Source organism: Lutra lutra, chromosome 15 (assembly GCF_902655055.1).
Source record: "Lutra lutra chromosome 15, mLutLut1.2, whole genome shotgun sequence".
In the NCBI taxonomy this organism is placed as follows: domain Eukaryota; kingdom Metazoa; phylum Chordata; class Mammalia; order Carnivora; family Mustelidae; genus Lutra; species Lutra lutra.
In genome coordinates this window covers 63,175,487-63,194,424 of record NC_062292.1, presented here as the reverse complement: position 1 = coordinate 63,194,424, position 18,938 = coordinate 63,175,487, and the positions used below count along the sequence as shown (strand labels likewise).

At 46.6% G+C, this 18,938-nt stretch overlaps 1 protein-coding gene across 3 annotated transcripts in view; it reads left to right on the top strand.

The window, feature by feature from the left end:
* DDR2 (discoidin domain receptor tyrosine kinase 2) overlaps window positions 1–18,938 on the top strand; it is a 148,480-nt gene that overhangs the window by 68,826 nt on the left and 60,716 nt on the right. Inside the window, exon 1 of one of the 3 annotated variants that reach the window (XM_047704533.1) lies at window positions 10,189–10,576. The exons of the other annotated variants lie outside the window; for them this stretch is intronic. Within the exon in view, the coding sequence (XP_047560489.1) occupies window positions 10,568–10,576 (9 nt within the window). The 5' untranslated portion in view covers window positions 10,189–10,567. Of the gene's footprint in view, window positions 1–10,188; window positions 10,577–18,938 lie in introns of those variants that run through there. 3 annotated transcript variants of the gene reach the window in all.

Sequence of the window (18,938 nt, the reverse complement as noted above, 5' to 3'; positions counted from 1 at the left end):
TTTTCTGAGTTTCTTCCCAGCATCCTTGTCCCGGGCATTATTGGGCACAAAGTACTGAATCACATTCCTTGCTTTTGCTTTTTTGCCAACGCGGTCACCGTTCCTTCCTTCCTTGTTGGATGACTTCTGCCATTTTCCTTTGAAAATTTTTAACGTCTCCCATCGGCCGGGACAAAGAGATACACTCTGTTAGGTTCATTTCTTTCTCCTCCAACTATAAAACCAGATTGTATTTATAGCTCATGGAACCGGTGAGTTCAAAAAAGGCCAAGAACAATATAAAGCCTTATATTCACTCTTATTTTGTGTAGAAGTTGGGTGCCCAGCTGGATTCACAAGTGTCACTTTAAGTATAGCCCAGTCACTGCATGTCCATTGCTACTAAAGTCTCTGGGTATGGACTTTGTTGATGTGGTCTTAAAAGTAGCTGCTTCTGGTCACAGAATCATTTTTTTCTAGGTCTGTTTCCTCGGGCAATAGGTGAAGGGGATCGACAAGTACAAACTTCAGTTATAAGACAAGTCACAGGGATGAAAAGTGCAGCCCAGGGAATAGAGTCAATGATGCTGTATTAACATTGCTCAGTGACAGATGGTGACTGCGTTTACTGTGGTGAACACTGAGTAATGTACAGAATTGTCGAGTCATAACCTTGTACACCTAAAACTGATACACACTGTGTGTTAATTATAATTAAAAAAAAGTAGCTGCTTGCCCACACAGCTTCTATTTTATCTCCTATTTCAATCTTGTGCCTCTCATTCTCCTCTCAATAGCTACAGCTTTTTAAAAATGATTTATTTACTTGAGAGAGAGAGAGAGAGAACAAGTTGGGGGAGGGACAGAGGGAGCGAGAGAGGGGAAGCAGACTCCTTGCTGAGCAGGGAGCCCAACGCAGGGCTCGATCCTAGGACCCTGAGATCATGATCTGAGCCGAAACCAAGAGTCAGATTCTCAATCAACTGAGCCATCCAGGTGCCCCAGCTTTGGCTCTTTTATTTTCCACTACAGACTGTGGTCACATGCACTTTGCAACCGCTCTCCATCCACCAGCAACAGAGTATGAGAGAGGGAATGTCCTTTGTTTTACAGACTGAGAGACGGAATCTCAGGGAGAATACTGGTCTCTCCAAGGCTATACCGTTAGTTGAGGAGCCGGTTTGGGCACCATTTCTGCTGAACCACTCAGCTGGCTCACTCTCTTGGCTTTTGTAGAAAAAGAAGCTTAACCGGAGGCATTTCTGATCTACGCTGTGTGTGTGTGTGTGTGTGTGTGTGTGTGTGTGTGTGTGTACACACAGGCACACCTCGCTTCATTGTGCTTTGCTTTTATGGCTCTTCGCAGATACATACTGTTTTTTTACAGATGGAAGACTTGTGGCACCCCTGTGTCGAGCAAGTTAATTTTTTTTTAAAGATTTTATTTATTGATTTGACAGAGAGAGATCACAAGTAGACAGAGAGGCAGGCAGAGAGAGAGAGAGGGAAGCAGGCTCCCTGCCGAGCAGAGAGCCCGATGCCGGACTTGATCCCAGGACCCTGAGATCATGACCTGAGCCGAAGGCAGCGGCTTAACCCACTGAGCCACCCAGGCGCCCCTCGAGCAAGTTTATTGATGCCATTTTCCCAACAGGTTTTTCTCACTTCATATCTCTGGGCCACATTTTGGTAATTCTCACAGTATTTCAAACTTTCTCATTGTTACGATATTTGTCGTGGAGATCCGCGCTCAGTCATCATGACCCCTGAAAGCTCAGATAGTGGTTAGCATTTCTTAGCAATAAGTTATTTTCTAGTTAAGGTCTGTACTTTTTAAAGGCACAATGCAATCGCACACTTAATAGACTACAATACAATGTAAACAACTTCTATGCCCTGGGAAACGAGTGAATTCATTTGACTCACCTTATTGCGATGTTAACTTTATTGTGGTGATCGGGAACCAGACCTACAATATCTCTAAGATATGCCTCTGTATAGCTTTCCCTCCTTCCCACACAGCACACTGTCTGGTATGTGATAAGTGTCCATAAAGGCTGGTTAAGGAAAGTTTGGAGCCTTTTATCCTTTTAAAAGTTGGGACTACATTTAAGGGAAAAGGCTCAGGGGGAGCCACGAGGAATACAGTATACCTGGGGAAGTCTGGGCTTTGGGGAAAGTCTGCAAAGTTTGGAAATTTAAAGCACGGTGCAGAGTGCCATGGTGCGTACCACGGATCTATAACTTAGTCCCTGATCTCAGTGAGTTTACAATCAGGCAATATAGCCAGCCCTATACAAATGGGATAAAAACAGTAACAAGACTGAATCATATGAAACAAATGAACTTCCAGTCCAAGACAGAAGGTCATCAGCGTCAGCGAGGAATTCGGGGAAGGGAAGGTAATGGAGAGCTTGCTGTCGTGTTACTGTTCTTGGTGGAAGGGGGATGGTGGGGGAGGGCCAGGGGAGGCCAGAGGGAAAATGAGAAACAGGGAGGTGTGCTCTAGGACAGTCTTGTCTGTTTAGTACCAGCCACAAGTGGCAAAAGGGCCACAAACCCACAGTCCACTTAAGTTCCTGAGAGTAACTGAGAAGGAAAGGCAACAAATGCTTATGGACACCAACTGTGCGTTAAGTCAACAAGTATGTCCTGAGAGTCTGCTCCATGACAGGAACTGTGTTTGGTGTTGGGGATTCAACAGTGACAAACAGAGAAAGGTTTCCCTTCATGGAGCCTAAATTCACATGCAGGCCAGGCCACGTGGTCCGAACCAGACACTCCAGGGCCTGGAGTGTTTTTTTTTTTCATAGTTCAATGGATTTTTTTTTTTTTTAGCAGTTTCCACCTGCCCATCCCCCAACCCGCCTTTTCCGAAGACTAACTTCCACTGGCCTGACTCTGTCCTCTGTGAGCACATGGGGATCCCCATCAGATTGGTGATGCCCTTTCTGGCAGGAGCTGCGGGGCAGGCTCCTGGCAAAAGGACCTCCATCCTTCGCTGGACTTCAGACCTTCCACTTGCCTTTAAAAATGTCTGCTTGACATGGTGGTTGAGAAACCTCATCCAGCAAAGGACCTCAAGGTTAGGAAAGACTTGCCCATGGGTGTCTGCTGTCAAACACAAATTATTGGCAAATCTCCTCTCAACTTCCTTTTCTGGTGGAGGCACCACCTGTTAGGGGGTCAGGGTCTGGACTGGCATGGTGACGAAAGAGCATCTGTCTGCCCCCAGCCCCTACCTGTCCTGACATATGTGTCCACTACTTTCCCTAATCACTAGGGAGCACCTTGGAGCAGCAGAGTCAGCCAGCTAGAGAGAGGGACAGGAAGAAGGAGCCAGGTTTGTGGGCTGAGGGTCTGCATATGGCCCTGTTTGCTGCCTGTGTGCAGGATTGCTCAGTGTGCAAGCCATTCATCCTGACTCGGTCCATTCCAACACCAAATAACTATATGATAAGGCCTCTGAACCACCACAGGTAATTTTATAGAATATGAGCTTAGTAGGGCCCCTGTGTGGTGAGCTGAACAGCAGAGCTCTTGCTTCTAGATCTTCTAGGGTCTGCCGGATCCCCCTGTGGCTCTGGGGAAGTCCGGAGGGACAAAGTATCTGGCTCCAGGCCTCTCCACATTGCCCACCGGCTCCTTCCCAGCTGATGAATGCTTGTTGTTCTGCTTTGCGGGCGCCTCCCAGGACCCGGGGGAGGCTCGCCTCATTTCTGTGGAGACCTTTGGCTGGACTTCTCTGCCTCTCCCAGAGGTGAGAGACCGCGGTTCCTACAGCCTCAGGCTTGGCACCAACTCATCTCTGGTGGATCCAGGACCCGGGTCTCCAATCTCACTACGGGCCTCTTTGTCCCAGAGTGACCTCGCGGGCTCTCCCTCTGACTGGCCCTTCACAGCCCCTGCTATTGGTGATTTTCATTCCAGATATGAGCCAATGGATTCCTGAAAGGGATTCTGCGGGCTTCTCTCGCCATCTCCGCTCTGGCCTCGGTCTGGCGGCTCTCTCCTCTGTGGTCTGGACAGGGATGAAGATGGACGCAGGCTGCCCGTTGTTTTTGTTTTGTGATATTTAAAGCAACCAAAGCTCTCATTACTGTAATACAGTATGTGCCCAGGCTGGAGGGAGGAGCAGAATCCCTCCCGGATCAGGGGACGGTTGTGTTAGGTTGTGGTGAGCCTGGGGATGTGTTTGGCATCATGCCTGATAGAATTCAGTGTGTCAGGGCTGAGAGGGGCCTCAGAGCAGCTCCACTCTTCCTCATCCCAGCCCCTCCTTTGAACAAGGGGGAGGCTGAGTCCGGTCAGGGAAGGGATTGCCACTTGGGTGGCAGAGTGGTGAGCGGGCAGAGCTGGGACTAGAACTCGGATCCTGAAGTGGATTTGCTGTCAGATGGTAAAGTTTCTGCGCCTGCCCTCCTCACTTGTTCTGAGGCCTCCTTCTGAGGCCCTGCACCTAATTTCGTATTGGTAGTTTTAGTTCTCAACAAAGTAGGCCTTTCCAATTAGCCAAGCTTCAAGAACCATAGAAATAGCTTCCCCCTGACCAGAACTTTCTACTACCCTGAACCAACTGTGTGTGTGTGTGAGTTTGAGTGTGAGGGGAATAGGCAGGTGTGAACACTGAACTGTCCTGGTGTTGGGATGCCAGACCCAGCTCGGAGGTGCAGTACCTGAGAGGCTCCTGCTGGTCAGTGGGAAACAGCAAGCACCATGGTGGAGTCAGGTGGGAATTCCCTTAAGTCAGAGTCGCACACTGGCAGTTTGATGGAAATCTTGCAGGTGGAGCAGAGGTGGCCACACCTTTGTGCCTGATGAGAATGTCCTATCCGACTGGTAGTAGGGCTGGTGGGGGAAAACATGGTGGGCACCGCTGCAGAACCATGGAACCATCCCGTAAGTGACCGGAGATCAAAGGCCATTGCATTTGCTACCTGGGTGATCTCGGGCACATTATCTCTTCTCAGTCTTTCCATCAGTACAATGAGGATAACAACAGTAATAACCTCAGAGAGCTAATATGAGGGCCGAGTGGGGAAGTTCAGGTAAAACTTAGCATGTTGCCTGGTATAGAATCTGTGCTCCATAAATGTCATCATGCTCTCAAAAGCCCTGACAGTTTGCAAAATATGTTTGCCCTGCAGGAGCTCATAGTCTTATTGAGGAGACAAGATGTTCATGCCATGTTTAAGCACAATTAGGGAGCAGTAGAAACCCCTCTATGGCATCTGCTAAGTTATGGGGTCTTGATATCATGGAGGCGAGTCAAGGGAGGAGGCTCCTTTAGGCTTGGGAGGACGGCTGAACAGGAGTAGGGACTAAAGGAGAAAGCCTGTGTACTCATCTTCTCAGCCATGAGCCATGTCAAGGCACTCCTAGACATTCCTAGATACTGCGGACCTCTCCGGTCCCCCATTCATCCTGCCGGCACCTTCCCTGCCCATCTCCAGACTCTGCTCTGCACTGGGAATTGAAAGGAGCCCTTGACAAGGTCCCTCCCTTGGGGGAGGAACTCACAGCCTCACTTGTATAGACCTACTTGGTGAAAAGGGACAACTCAAAAGCCATGAGCTCTTGTCCAAGGGAGCTGGTGGGTGGGAGCCTTCTGCCGGAGGAGTGGGGTTGCTTGCTTTAAAGAAGAGCGTTCTTTGACTACATGGAGAGGGCTCCGAGGCCAGGATGGGGGCAGGCCCTTGGTTCCGCACTCAGATGCCTGGTGATGTGGCATCTTTGAGCCAGGCTGGGAAGTGCGGGGAGTGGGCCTGGTGGACTGGGGAGGGGCTCTTTAGATGTCAGGGGTAAACGCCAGGCATCGGTGACTCAGTAGGGAACTTCTGAAGGCAGATGGAGTCTACAGATGTCTTGTACCCTTAAATCAACTTGTATTTTCTGCACCTTTTGCTTCAGAGGCCGCCAGCTAAAGTAGCAGAGGAGGGAGGGTCTAGTGAACCACGTGAAGGAAGCCTGAAATGGAAAGTGTGAGAAGCGGAACTCTTCTTGATGTGCGCCAGGAGTGTTTTGGCAAGGACTGCAGAAGCTGCTGGCACCGAGGGCGTGACTTGTTGAAGGAAGGCCTAGGGACCAGCGAGGGAACCCAGACACTTGGTTCAAACCCAACTGCTGAATGAGGCCTTCGGGCTCTGTGATTTGGGCTGAACTCCTGGCCCATGTTTGTCCAAGGTGGCGGGCCCATGAGCTTTGGTGTCTTTGTGTCCCCGGGCCCCCGGCTGTGTAACACCCCGGGTTCCACGTTGCCCCGCCAGCCCGAGAGTCAGGGCAAGATGGGGACTCGCTCCCCCGCTATCATGTTTGCTTCTCCACACGTTTCTGGGCACCAGGCCTGTGCACCATTCTCCTCCTAATCCCACCACAAAATAATAACTAAATGTTAAAAAGCACCTACCATCTCCCAGGCACTGTGCTGGGGCCCCTTTACATGCCTCAGCCCATCTCATGGTCGCAGTGACATCATTTTCAATTCGTACCCATATCTCATACTCCCTGATCTCCAGGAGATGCCTTTCAACTGAGAGCTGAATTGGCATCTGGTTGTTTAAAGGGTCTGACCTGGGGGACCTGGCTGGCTCAGTTGGGAGAGCATGTGACTCTTGAGGTTGGGGTCATGAGTTCAAACCTCACACTGGGTGTGGAGCCTGCTTAAAAAAATAAAAAGATATATGGTCTGACCTGTATTATGGCTGAAGTTTTCACCACAGAATATGGTTGTGAGGGCCTAGTAGGTGAAATCCTCCCTGCCCGCCTCCTTTGGATGATGGTGTCAGGAAAGGAGAGGAGGCCCTGAGGGTGTGAAGGGAAAGACACTTGGATTACTTTGCTGAAAGGGGAGGTCCCAGCTGGTGTCTGGGAGAGAGGATCCACGTCTCTCTCTGTGAAGAAACTCTGGCTGAACAGAAAGCAGGGTTTGCTAGTGTCATATGAATCTCCTCTAGGGTTCCGCAGAGTCCTCTGTGGCTGGATGAGATGGGAGCTCCTCACGGCCCGGAGATGCTGCAAGCCCATGTAGACGGGGCCCATGCAGGGGCCAAGCAGCCCAAGAGCTCTGCCTTATTCAGGGGCCAGCACGGCCAAGGACCCCAAGAGTGGGGCACAACCAGCACAAGCTCTCGGCCTTGAGGCTTTGGGTGGCATGTTGGAAGCTGTTGAGATGCGGGTACGATCCCACACAGGGACAGACCAGCCTTCCCCCAAGCAGCGTCCACGTCACTGTCCCCACAGAGGTGGCCACCGCTCAGCGCTCCTCCGCTCCAGGCTGGTTCACAGTTAAGCACATGGGTCTGTTGTGACTTTCAAATGACTGCAGAGAAAGACCCAAGTCATTGCTCCAGAGGCAGCGTCCCCCGCAGGCAAGGCACGGAGTCTGTGGCGTTGTGGTCACCTGTTTTATTATCCTGAGATGACCCGTCAATCGCCCCTCAGTGTTCTCCGAGCACCCGTCATGGAGCTGCCAGCCGATACCAAAAATGAAGGCATGGAGGAGGGAAGTGTGCTGTTTGCCTCTAACTTGCAAATTTATTGAGGAGACAACGCCGAGGCACAGTTAAAGTAAAACAGAAATACAAATACACATGAACGTTTTGGAGCCGGGCGGTGTTCTCAGCACTTCCTGGGGGATAACTCAGTCCACCCACATGACCCACCCACATGACCCTCCATGGATTAGGTGCCATTACTGCCCTCATTTTCCAGGCGAGGAAACAGGGGCCCAGGTTCCAGTGTGTGGCCAGGTCCACACGGCCAGTAGGGGAGGACACAGGACTTAGACCAGGCAAGTGTGACTATGACAAGGTGACTGAGAAACAGCCACCAGCGAGGTTGGAGGCAGGGACAGCACCAGGTTCCCGGGGCCCCGGGGGCCACAGGAAGCAGCAGCCTCGCCGGTGCTGCTCCCAGATTCACTGTTGTGCCCTCCCCGGGAAAGGCGTCTCATATGTAGACCCTGTCTTTAAGCCCACTTCTGGGATTCAGGAGGGATTTGCCTCTCCTCCTTCCCATCATTCATCATGTCTCCCCTTTACTCTGTGGCCTACGTCTTCTTCCGGGGCATTTGAGGCGATGGGAAGATTGGCCATAAGGAAAAACGAGGCGACATTTAAAAACTAATACTTATGTTTGTGGGAGGCCAGGCCTCACTCAAGGAGGTTTTTCCCTGTTTCTTCGTGCTGTGTAGTCACCTCACAACGTAAAATAAGCCCTGCACCACTGTCACCATCCCTCGTGCTCCTGAAGGCACTGGGCTCAGCGAGGTCGTGCTTGCGGCAGAGGGCCAGGGGCCTCAAAGTCACCGGCGAGCCCTCCTCGCTTACGGCGTGAGAGTGGAGTCTGCCCTCTGTGGGGACCTCAACAAGGACCGTGGTCCCGAACTCCTGCAGGCTGTGGCTTCCCATGGGGCCTGGGCCCCCTCACGGCCTCGCAGCTGGGTTCCCCTGGCAGCTGTTCTGAGAGAGAGAGAGAGCCAAGTGGAGGCGTATCCCCTTCCAGGACCCAGCTCTGAAGTTCCATGACCATCAGGTTTCCTGCATTTCTTTCGTTAGGGGCAAGTCACTCCCTCGAGCCTGTTGGAGAGGAGGGAAGTGAGGTACCAGCCCTCACTGGGAGAGGGAGACAAAAATCTGTGGACGCACTGGCAAACCACCGCAGAGATTTTCCAACTAACTTCACTCTGGTTCCAAGAAATCGGTTATCCCAGACAGGGTCCAAGGAAGGCGTGCATGCTCCGAGTTTGGGAAGGAAAAAGAGGAGGTAGGGCCGGGACAGGCAGGGCTGACAGGAAAGCAAAGCTGGAGACTCTGGACGATCAGGGACCCCAGCCCTGCCTCTGACCTGTGGTTGTTTGTGACCAGGACTCCCTGCTTCTGGAGCAGCCCTACTTTACTCACCTTTAACCAGAGGGGATCGAGACAGGTGAGCTCTCGGGTCTCCTGAGCTCCCACTGTTATGGGTCCATTATTTGGGGACTAGTGTCTTTCTTTTGTAAACTCCAACCCCCTTGGACCCTAGTCCCTCATGGGGGCTGGGTGGGAAAATGCTCAGGGTCAGGCTGGTGGAAGTCAGGGGTGACAGGGACCTATCTAAATGAAGAACCAGGGATTGCCGGAGCTCAGTGAGGCCAAGTGAGCAGCCCAAGGACTCAGCAGGCCCAGGGGTACTGGGTCACAGGTCTTTCTGCGTCTGGAAAAGGCTTTGCCTTCACTATGTATTTCTTCTCCTTTTTCCTCCTGCTAATCGCGTGAAGGCATTAGATCTCACGTCCTGAGCGCCTCTGATCTAGACAGTGACATCAGATGGTGCCACACAGTCAGGGTTCTATGCTCCATTCTGTCCCTGGGGAAGGGGGAGTGTCTTCGATGGCAGGGACATCACTCAGCATCCTCTCCCCTCCAGAGAGCGACAGCTACCTGGCTTTCTCCTCACTTCAGGGACAGAGGTTGTCATGTTGTTTCCAATTTATAACCTGGGGAGTGAGGAGGAGGAGGGGAGCGACATGGGCTTCTAACCAAGGCAGGGGGACCCTGGCTCGCTGTCTCGCTGCCTCTGGGCTGGGAGGGTCACCTCGGGTTGTCCGGGGCCTGTCCTGCATGTGACTGCTCACAGATGCGGCCATTAGGGGCCTCTGGCTGAGCACTGCTGGCGGCACTTTGAGAAGCATGAGTGTGGGCTTCCCAGGGGCAGGACGGGAGTGAGGAAGACTACAGTAAATCTTTGGGACCCAGACAACACGGGGCTGGCTGGTGTGTCAGTGGACACTGACGCGTGCGCATGCGTGTGTGTGTGTGTGTTTGGGAGCCCATCTCTTGCCAAAGCCAGGCTCATTTCTGCATATTTGTTTGCTGAGTATTAAACACTCTGAAGATTACTCTTTCGATTTGTTGAATCTGAAATGAAAATGAGTCAGCACAGAGGAAAAACAAGCCCGAAGACCCCGAATGGCCCCTGAATGAAAATATACGGCCCCAAAGCAAGTGGGTTTCTCCCCGCTTTCCCCTCCACACCCACCCCCGCCCCAGGTCCGAATCTTACACACACAGATGCGAGTACCAGGCACAGCTGTGTGCATCAGGCCTCCTGTGTCTGCTCAGGCTTGACCTGGGGACTTTATCTCTGTGCCCTTCCCACCCCTGCCTGTCCGAGCCCCTCCCTTTCCTGCGGGAAAGGCCTGTCTTTAGGTGGAGGGGCGCAGGCTGGAGGCTCTAGATAATTTTCTGGGAGGGCAGGCACTTCCTCTCAGACCTCATCACAGGCTCAGCAGGAAGATGTCCGCAGGAAATCTGTGACTTTTTATTCCCTCCCCCTCCCCCTCCCACCAAGGGGTGGTCATCTCACATTGCCTCTAGCTTTTGGATCTGGGAAGACAGACTGTCTGGGGAGAAGGCCCGTCTGCCAAAGCAGATGCTCCTCGCTTCGTACCCAGGCCGTATTCCCGCAAACTCTATTATGAACTGGATTGAAGTGTATGGAATCATGTTCTGAATGTACCAGAGGGATTTACCGTTCAAGGGAATCCAGCCCTGGATCCTTGTGGAAAGTGGAGAGCTATTCTGTAACGTGCAGCCTCACCCAGTGATTTATGAGCTCAGTAAGTTGTCGGAACATTGCTGTGTGCTGAATGTTAGTTTCATCCTACGTGGTGGAAACTTGTTATTCAAAGGTATAACAGTGTTGTGCAAAGAATTATTCTGTAATGTGGATAAACATTTCATGATTGATGAGCTTGGCAAGTTTAGGTACTTCTTAAAGTGGGGTGTACCTCTAGTGCTGCTTCAGAGAAAAAGATGGTTTGTGCTAATATTCAGACTTGGGGGAAGAAGGTAGCTTGACTGTCTGAAAGTTAGGGTCCTTCCAAAGGCGCTTGGAAGGAACAGAGGCGCTCAAAATTTCCATCCAGTTAGGGCCAGAGGTCCCAAGGGTTGCCTGCTCTCCCTAACTTGGCATATTATCACAGAGTGGAAATGATGGTGCTTCCCCCTCCCCCCAATAAATGAAGTTACCTATGCTAGCTACATTTCTAAAAGAATTTCTCTTTATGTCTCAATATGTGTCATATCTATCACCTATCTATCTATCTATCTATCTATCTATCATCTATCTATCATGTGTATTGAATTCCATAGTAAAAGAAGAGACTAGGCATAGGGCTCATGTTTCAGAGCCCTGAAAGGCTGTTGCTTGACTGTATGGAGTAAGAGACTTGACCTTACCACTCACCCTTCCTCACTCAGCAGCCCAAAGGCATTTCAGACCCCTCTCCTCTGTGCTCTATCCTCGCATGCCACCATGTTTGGACCCTAGAATAGAGCCTGTTACTAGGGAAACAGTCTGACTTTCCGAGGTGGTTGGAGAAGAGGACTGTGTCTGTCCCCAGGCGTGTCTGACCCGGAGCTGTGGGTGAGCTGTGACTGAGCAGCGGCAAGCCCCCCTGGGTGCACAAACTCTCTGTGGGACGGGACGGTGGCGGGCAGGATGTGCTGGGGACTTGCTTTCTCACCATGATGTGACCCTGACTATGTTTCAGAAAGAGGCTTTTGGATTAGCGAGAGAGCTTGTGAGGAGTTTGACCTTCTAGACTCTTGGCTGTTTTATTCTTGCTAATTTCTAGTTATGGCTGCTATACTTCCATTTACCTTCCACTTACTTCCTGGTTGCTCCGATGGCTTTGCCCACAGCCTGTGCAGATCCTGGTGTGGGCGGACCGGACACGGAGAGCCAAACATCTCCCACCAGGCCTGGGGAGTCCTGAGCCATGGCTCCCTATGGAGGCAGTCTGGAGTGTTCATCCCGCTTGGCTAGGGGAGGGGATTTTGACTGGGAGGAGGGAAGTGCGTTCTTCATTAGAAGGGACACATTCTCTCCGAGCTACATATCCATTGATATTCTTTGGAAAATACTGGGCCATGAGCAGGTGAAGTGACTCAGGTCCTTACTTTCCTACTTTGTAAAGGGAGATGGTAATCTTTCTCCGTAGGGTTATTGTAAGGCTCAGTTAATAATGATGCATTTATTAGCACCTACTGAAGTGCAAGAGTTCTAAAAACACCAAGTAAGGTATAAGCAGCAATTCTCAACAGTTTTTTTTTTCTTTTTTGCTTCTACTTTATTCATGTGCAAGATATACTGATCAAGAATTCTGCTCCTTGCCACAAATGATTGGTCAGACACAAGATGAGTTCCCCACCTACCTCGGACCTCCAGGATATACATGGTTGGTTGGAAAGCGCCCTCCAAATTCCCCCGGATAGACTGCCCCCGGAAAATTGCTTTTTGTCAGAAAAACCAATATATAAGACATTTAAAAGGAGCATATTTTCCTTGTTAAGATTCAAAACATGACCCAAAAGGCTAGAGTTTCCTTCTGATCAGCATTCCCAGTCTCCTCTGCCAAGATTCCCAGTCATTGAGGGACGTACTGTTATCAGTACTGTCTCCTGAGGGGGCTCACTCTGTCTCTAGTTACCTCTTATTTGAGCACTGGAGTGAGCACAAGAGTGAAGCTTGTTATTAGCATGGGGTTTATCCTTCTAGAGCTTTTGTGTATATATAAATGTGTATGAGTGTGTATGTGTGCGTTTACCCATAAAGATACACAGTGTGCTTTATGTAAATCTTGTAACCTGTTGGTTCATCCAAAAACGTGTCATGAACACATAACCATGTAATTACTGCCTATATTCTCTAGGATTTTGATAGAATTCTGTCTCACGTTGAGTCTTTAATCCATTTCAAGTTTGTCTTTGTATATGGTGTAAGAGAATGGTTGAGTTTCATTCTTCTACACATAGCTGTCCAATTTTCCCAGCACCATTTATTGAAGAGACTGTCTTTTTTCCAGTGTATATTCTTTCCTGCTTTGTTGAAGATTAGTTGACCATAGAGTTGAGGGTCCATATCTGGGCTCTCTACTGTGTTCCACTGGTCTATGTGTCTGTTTCTGTGCCAGTACCATGCTGTCTTGGTGATCACAGCTTTGTAGTAAAGCTTGAAATCAGGCAAAGTGATGCCCCCAGTTTTGTTTTTCTTTTTCAACATTTCCTTAGCAATCTGGGATCTTTTCTGGTTCCATACAAATTTTAGGATTGTTTGTTCCAGATCTTTGAAAAATGCTGGTGAAATTTTGATTGGGATGACATTGAAAGGATAGATGGTGTAGGCAGTATAGACATTTTAACAATGTTTATTTTCTGATCCATGAGCATGGAATGGTCTTTCATCTTTTTGTGTCTTCTTCAATTTCTTTCAGAGTGTTCTGTAGTTCCTCGAGTACAGATCCTTTACCTCTTCGGTTAGGTTTATTCCCAGGTATCTTATGGTTCTTGGTGCTATAGTAAATGAAATCAATTCTCTGATTTCCCTTTCTGTATTTTCATTGTTAGTGTGTAAGGAAGCAAATGATTTCTGTACATTGACTTTGTATCCTGCCACGTTACTGAATTGCTGTATGAGTTCTAGTAGTTTAGGGGTGGAGTCTTTTGGGTTTTCCGTATAAAGTATCATGTCATCTGCGAAGAGAGGGAGTTTGACTTCTTCTTTGCCAATTTGAACACCTCTTATTTCTTTTTGTTGTCTGATTGCTGTTGCTAGGACTTCTAGTACTATGTTGAACAACAGTGGCAAGAGTGGACATCCTTTGGAACTAGAGGGTATTATGCTTAGCAAAATAAGTCAATCGGAGAAAGACAACTATCATATGATCTCCCTGATATGGGGAATTGGAGATGCAACATGGGAGGTTTGGGGGGTAGGAAAAGAATAAATGAAACAAGATGGGATCGGGAGGGAGATAATCCATAAGAGACTCTTAATCTCACAAAACAGAGGGTTGCCGGGGTGGGGGTGGTAGGGAGAGGGTGGTTGGGTTATGGACATTAGGGAGGGTATGTGCTATGATGAGTGCTGTGAAGTGTGTAAACCTGGCGATTCACAGACCTGTACCTCTGGGGCTAATAATACATTATATGTTTTAAAAAATAAAAAAAAATTATAAAAAAAAAAAAAAAAGAATGGACATCCTTGTCGTGTTCCTGATCTCAAAGGGAAGGCTGTCAGCTTTTCCCCATTGAGGAGGATATTCGCTGTGGGTTTTTCATAGATAGATTTTATGAAGTTGAGGAGTGTCCCCTCTATCCCTATACTTTGAATTGTTTTAATCAGGAACGGATGCTGTATCTTGTCAATTGCTTTTTCTGCATCAATTGAGAGGACCATATGGTTCTTTTCTCTTCTCTTATTGATTTGTTCTATCACATTGATGAATGTGGATGCCAAGATTCTCAACAAGATCCTAGCTAATAGGATCCAACAGTACATTAAAAAGATTATCCACCATGACCAGGTTATTAATGGGATGCAAGGGTGGTTCAACATTCGCTAACCATGAAATTATACAGATCATGCTTTTAGAGTCTCGGATAGTATTTCACAGTAGGAATATATCATAGTCTCTAGCATTCTCCTATTCGTAAAAATTTCCCCAAGTTTTTGTTTTTGTTATTTTAAAAAAAAATTGTGTCAATGTTGTCTTCACATCCTTGAGAACACATTTCTCTCTCTCTCTCTCTCTCTTTCTCTCTCTCTCTGATACTAGCCCTCCTGACAGGTGTGGAATGATACCTCATTGTGGTTTTGATTTGTACTTCCCTGATGATTAGTGATGTTATACTTTTTTTTTTTTTTTTGTCATATACCTGCTGGCCATTTGTCTTCTTTGCAGAGATGTCTACTCAAGTCCTTAACCCATTTTAAAGTTTGGTTATTAATCCCTTATCAGATGTATGGTTTAAAAATATTTTCTTCCATCGTAAAGGTTGCCTTTCACTCCATTGAAGGTTTCCTTTGCTGCGCAGAAGCTTCTTAGTTTGGTGTACCCTTGCTTGCCTATTTTTGTTGTTGTTGCCTGTGCTTTTGGTGTCATATCTGTGAATCATTGCCAAGGCCAATGTCATGAAGCTTTTCTTCCCATGTTTTCTTCCAGGAGTTTTAAAGTTTCAGAGCTTTCAACTCTTCAATCCATTTTGAGTTGATCTTTGTGTGTGGTGTAAGATAATGGTCCAATTCCTTTACACGTGGGTATCCGCTTTTCTTAATACCATTTGTTGAAGACACTATCCTTTCCCCAGTGTGTATTCATGGCACCCTTCTTGAAAATAAGTTGGCTACAGCCATTATGGAAACCAGTATGGAGTTTCCTTTAAAAATTTAAAAATAGAACTACTGTATAATTCAGCAATCCTACTTCTGGCTATTTTTTCAGAAGAATTGAAATCATGATCTTGAAGAGGCATTAGCAATCCCACATTCATTGTAGTACTGTTCACAATAGCTAAGATGTGGAGACAATCTAGGTATCTAACCATACATGAGTGAATAAAAAACGTCGCATATACACACAGTGGAATATCATTCAGCCTTTAAAAAGGACATTTTGTAATAGGCAACAACACTGATAAATCTTTAGGACATTATGTTAAAAGAAATAAACTAGTCACAGAAGGACAAATACTGCATAATTCCACTATAGTAAGGATCTAAAATAGTCAAATTTATCTAATGGAAGAGTGGAATGGTGGCTACTATTCCACCTACTAGAGGGAAATGGGGAGCTACTAATCAATAGGCATAAAATTAGAGCTACTAATCAATAGGCATAAAATTAAGATTAAACAAGATGAATAAATTCTAGAAATCTGATGTACAACTTTGTACCTACAGTCAAAATAATATAATGAATGCTAAAAACTTGGTAAAGAATAGATCTCATGTTTAGTATTCTTACCACAATGAAATAAAGTAAAATTTTAAAAATATTGCAAAGCACTTCTTTGTGCATACCTCATTGTGCAGATACATAAGTCTTTCTCTAGGGTCACTAATAATAAGTGGAATATATGGATCATAGGATATTACTTTGTTATAAAATGTCAAATATCTATGTTAGCCTGTTGCTTGTCTCTTAAGTATATGATGCTTTTGGTCTCAAAGACCTGTAACATTTTGATGGAGATTTTTATCATTTTTTTTTGTTTGTTTTTGGATTTTGTTTTCTGTCTCATTGTGCAGGCCTTCCTTACAGTTTCTAACAAATGCCCCTATACTTCCTTGAACTACTTTGAGAGTTCTACTTCTACATTATGGGCTTTCTCTTTTCTGTATGAGTTATGGATATATCTTTACTTGTTTCTGAGTTAAAATGAACCGTTCCACTGATTTTAAATACCCCTTGTATAGTAGGTTCCCATTTACATACGAGTCTTTTCTGGGTCCCTATTCTCTTTGTTGTTCTCTTTATGTATTTCTGTGCCAATCCCACACTCAGGGCTTTCCCGGCCACCTTATCTGAAGTAGCCCTCATTCACTCTCTACCACCTAACCCCACTGTATTTTCTTCATGGCACACACATCTCTTTAGAGTTCTTATTTATTTACTTGTTTGCTTGTAGATTACATGCTCCATGAGGACAGCTCCAAACTGCCTTTTTTAGCACGTGGAGTAGCACGTATAGACATTTAGAGAATAGTTACTGGAGGATGGATGAAAGAATACCTTCGATTAGGGATATTTGCAGTTTGAGCTTTATTTTCAAAACTTCAATAACTTGTCAAAGGAATTTGTAGTATTGACCAAAAAAGTGGATACAGAGGGGCCTTTCTACCTCCTTGAAGTTCTTCCATGTATGTTTGTGGGTTCTGTTCACATGTCACATGGCTTAAATATGGAACCCTTGGAAAAACTCACTCAAAGGGGCAGAAAAGGTTGATGTATGCTTATCATAAACCTTGGGTGCACTTCCTTTTAGGGTATGGAATTTAGTGTGGCTGGATGTAGTCACTGAATAACATGGTTCAAGGCAATCATTAATTCACGCTGCAAATATTTATCCAGCACCCTGGTGGGTGTTGAAATAGCAATGGTGAGTAGAATAAACATGGAACTTAGGGCGGGAGGTGGTGGAGAAGACCCTAATGAGACATGACAGCAATGAACACATAATTAGAGGCTAGGATCATTTCTATGTAGAAAAATAATAAGATTTTAGTGCATGTAACAAGAGGGCCAGAGAGGCCATGGAGGAAGTGACTATTGAACAGAGGTTTGATCCAGATGAAGAGAGCGTGAAGCGTGTTGGCAGAGGTCCTGCGGCGTGTAGCTCTGGTGATGTTGGCAGAGGCCAGATCAAAAGGAGAGTGCAGTATGATGACAAAGACAAAACAAACAACAGAACCTGTGTGGATATGGGAGTAATACAAACCCTGGGTTCACATGAGTTTTGGCACCTGTCAACTGTGTAACCAGATCAGTTTTAATCTCTTCCTCCTCAGTTACCTTGCTGATGAAAACTCACCTCATTGGGTCACTGTGCATATTACATGAGAGTCTTCGGCACAGGTTAGAGATCCGTGGTGTAGTTAGAGTACTTGTTCTTCTGTGTTTGTTATCTGCCAACACCTCACTTTACAGCAAGCAAAGCAGAAATGATCACTTGTTTTGTAGATTCATAGCCTGAAACCAAGGAACAGTTTCCAAAAGGAAATTCAGTCTAATTTTTTTGAGCATCCCATGAGTTCTGCTTCATTCAGTTAAAAACCATTTTTGAGTACCTGCTTTGTACAAAATATAAAGTACTCTTTTGGAGATAGAAGAATGAGCTATTTTGAAGGTAGTGTCTCCATGGATCACTTTGTAACTGTGTTATGGAGGACCTAATAGAGGCAAAATTGGTGTGTATTTTGGTGAAGGGAGTGAGGTGTAAGAAACAGTCCTTGTAGAAGGAAATCCTGGGGAAGGTTCTAAAGGGGAGGAAAGTTATGGCCCACAACTCCTGAGAAAAGTGCCATAAGAGAGAATTGTAGGGCTCCTCTACAAAGGGAGAGGGTGGTTAGCTAAGGCAGGGTTTGTACGGCCAAATGGTTGCATGTAAGGAGCTTGGGTCCTTGTGGAAGGACATCATGGATCATGGCCATGGGCAGTGCTGGTTTACAGCCATGACCAATGTCTCCAAGATCTGCCCATGTATTTCTTTCTCTGGGCATATTAGTCTGGACTCATTTATGGAAACACAGTGTTCCTGCTGCTGACAGTGATGCGGCACACCAAGACATATTTTAGCCCATCCAAATCATGCCATGAAACCATGCTTATCATCCTTTTGAGGTCTGTGGATCATCCACCCCCATCTTCACCATTAGCCTACTTTGGTCTTATGTGTTTGATTAGTTTTTGCTCCATCCTTTTCGGGCATCTGAACATCTGCCTTTTTTTTTCCCTTTTTTTTTTTTTTTACCACTTTTTTTGAGGAGGGCAGGTCAGAGTTCTGCCTAGAAAACATCATAGAAAGCTTCTGTTTCACCAAAAGGGGTCTTGGCTACATTAGCATATTATTTACTCCATTCTTGTTATAGCCCATTATAATCCTACTCAGCCTTCAAGACCCTGATCAGATCAGATTTCTCCATGAAATCACCCCAGTTGAACGGAATTTTGTCTCCCTTTATAATTATGTATTATTTATAACAGTAGATCCAATGTTTGGTTGATGATTAGTGTTACCTGGTGGAAACTTCTGAATAAAATTTTTATTCTAGAACAGTTTTATACTTACAGAATCAATACAAAGATAGTGCCTAGAATTCCTGTTTACCCAATACCAAGTTTCCCCTATTATTAACATCTTACATTAGTACAGTACCTTTGCTACAGTGAAAGAGCCAATGTTGATATACTATTATTAACTATTATTAACTAAAATCTATACTTCATTCACATGTACTCAGTTTTCCCCTAATGTCCTTTATCTGTTCAATGATCATCACCCAAGATGCCATTACATGTGGTTGTTAGGTCTCCTTAGGCTCCCTTAGCTGGGACTTCTTGGGACTTTCTTGTCTCTTGTGATCTTGACAGTTTGGGGATGACTCAATAGGAATTTTGTAGAGTGTCCCTAAATTGG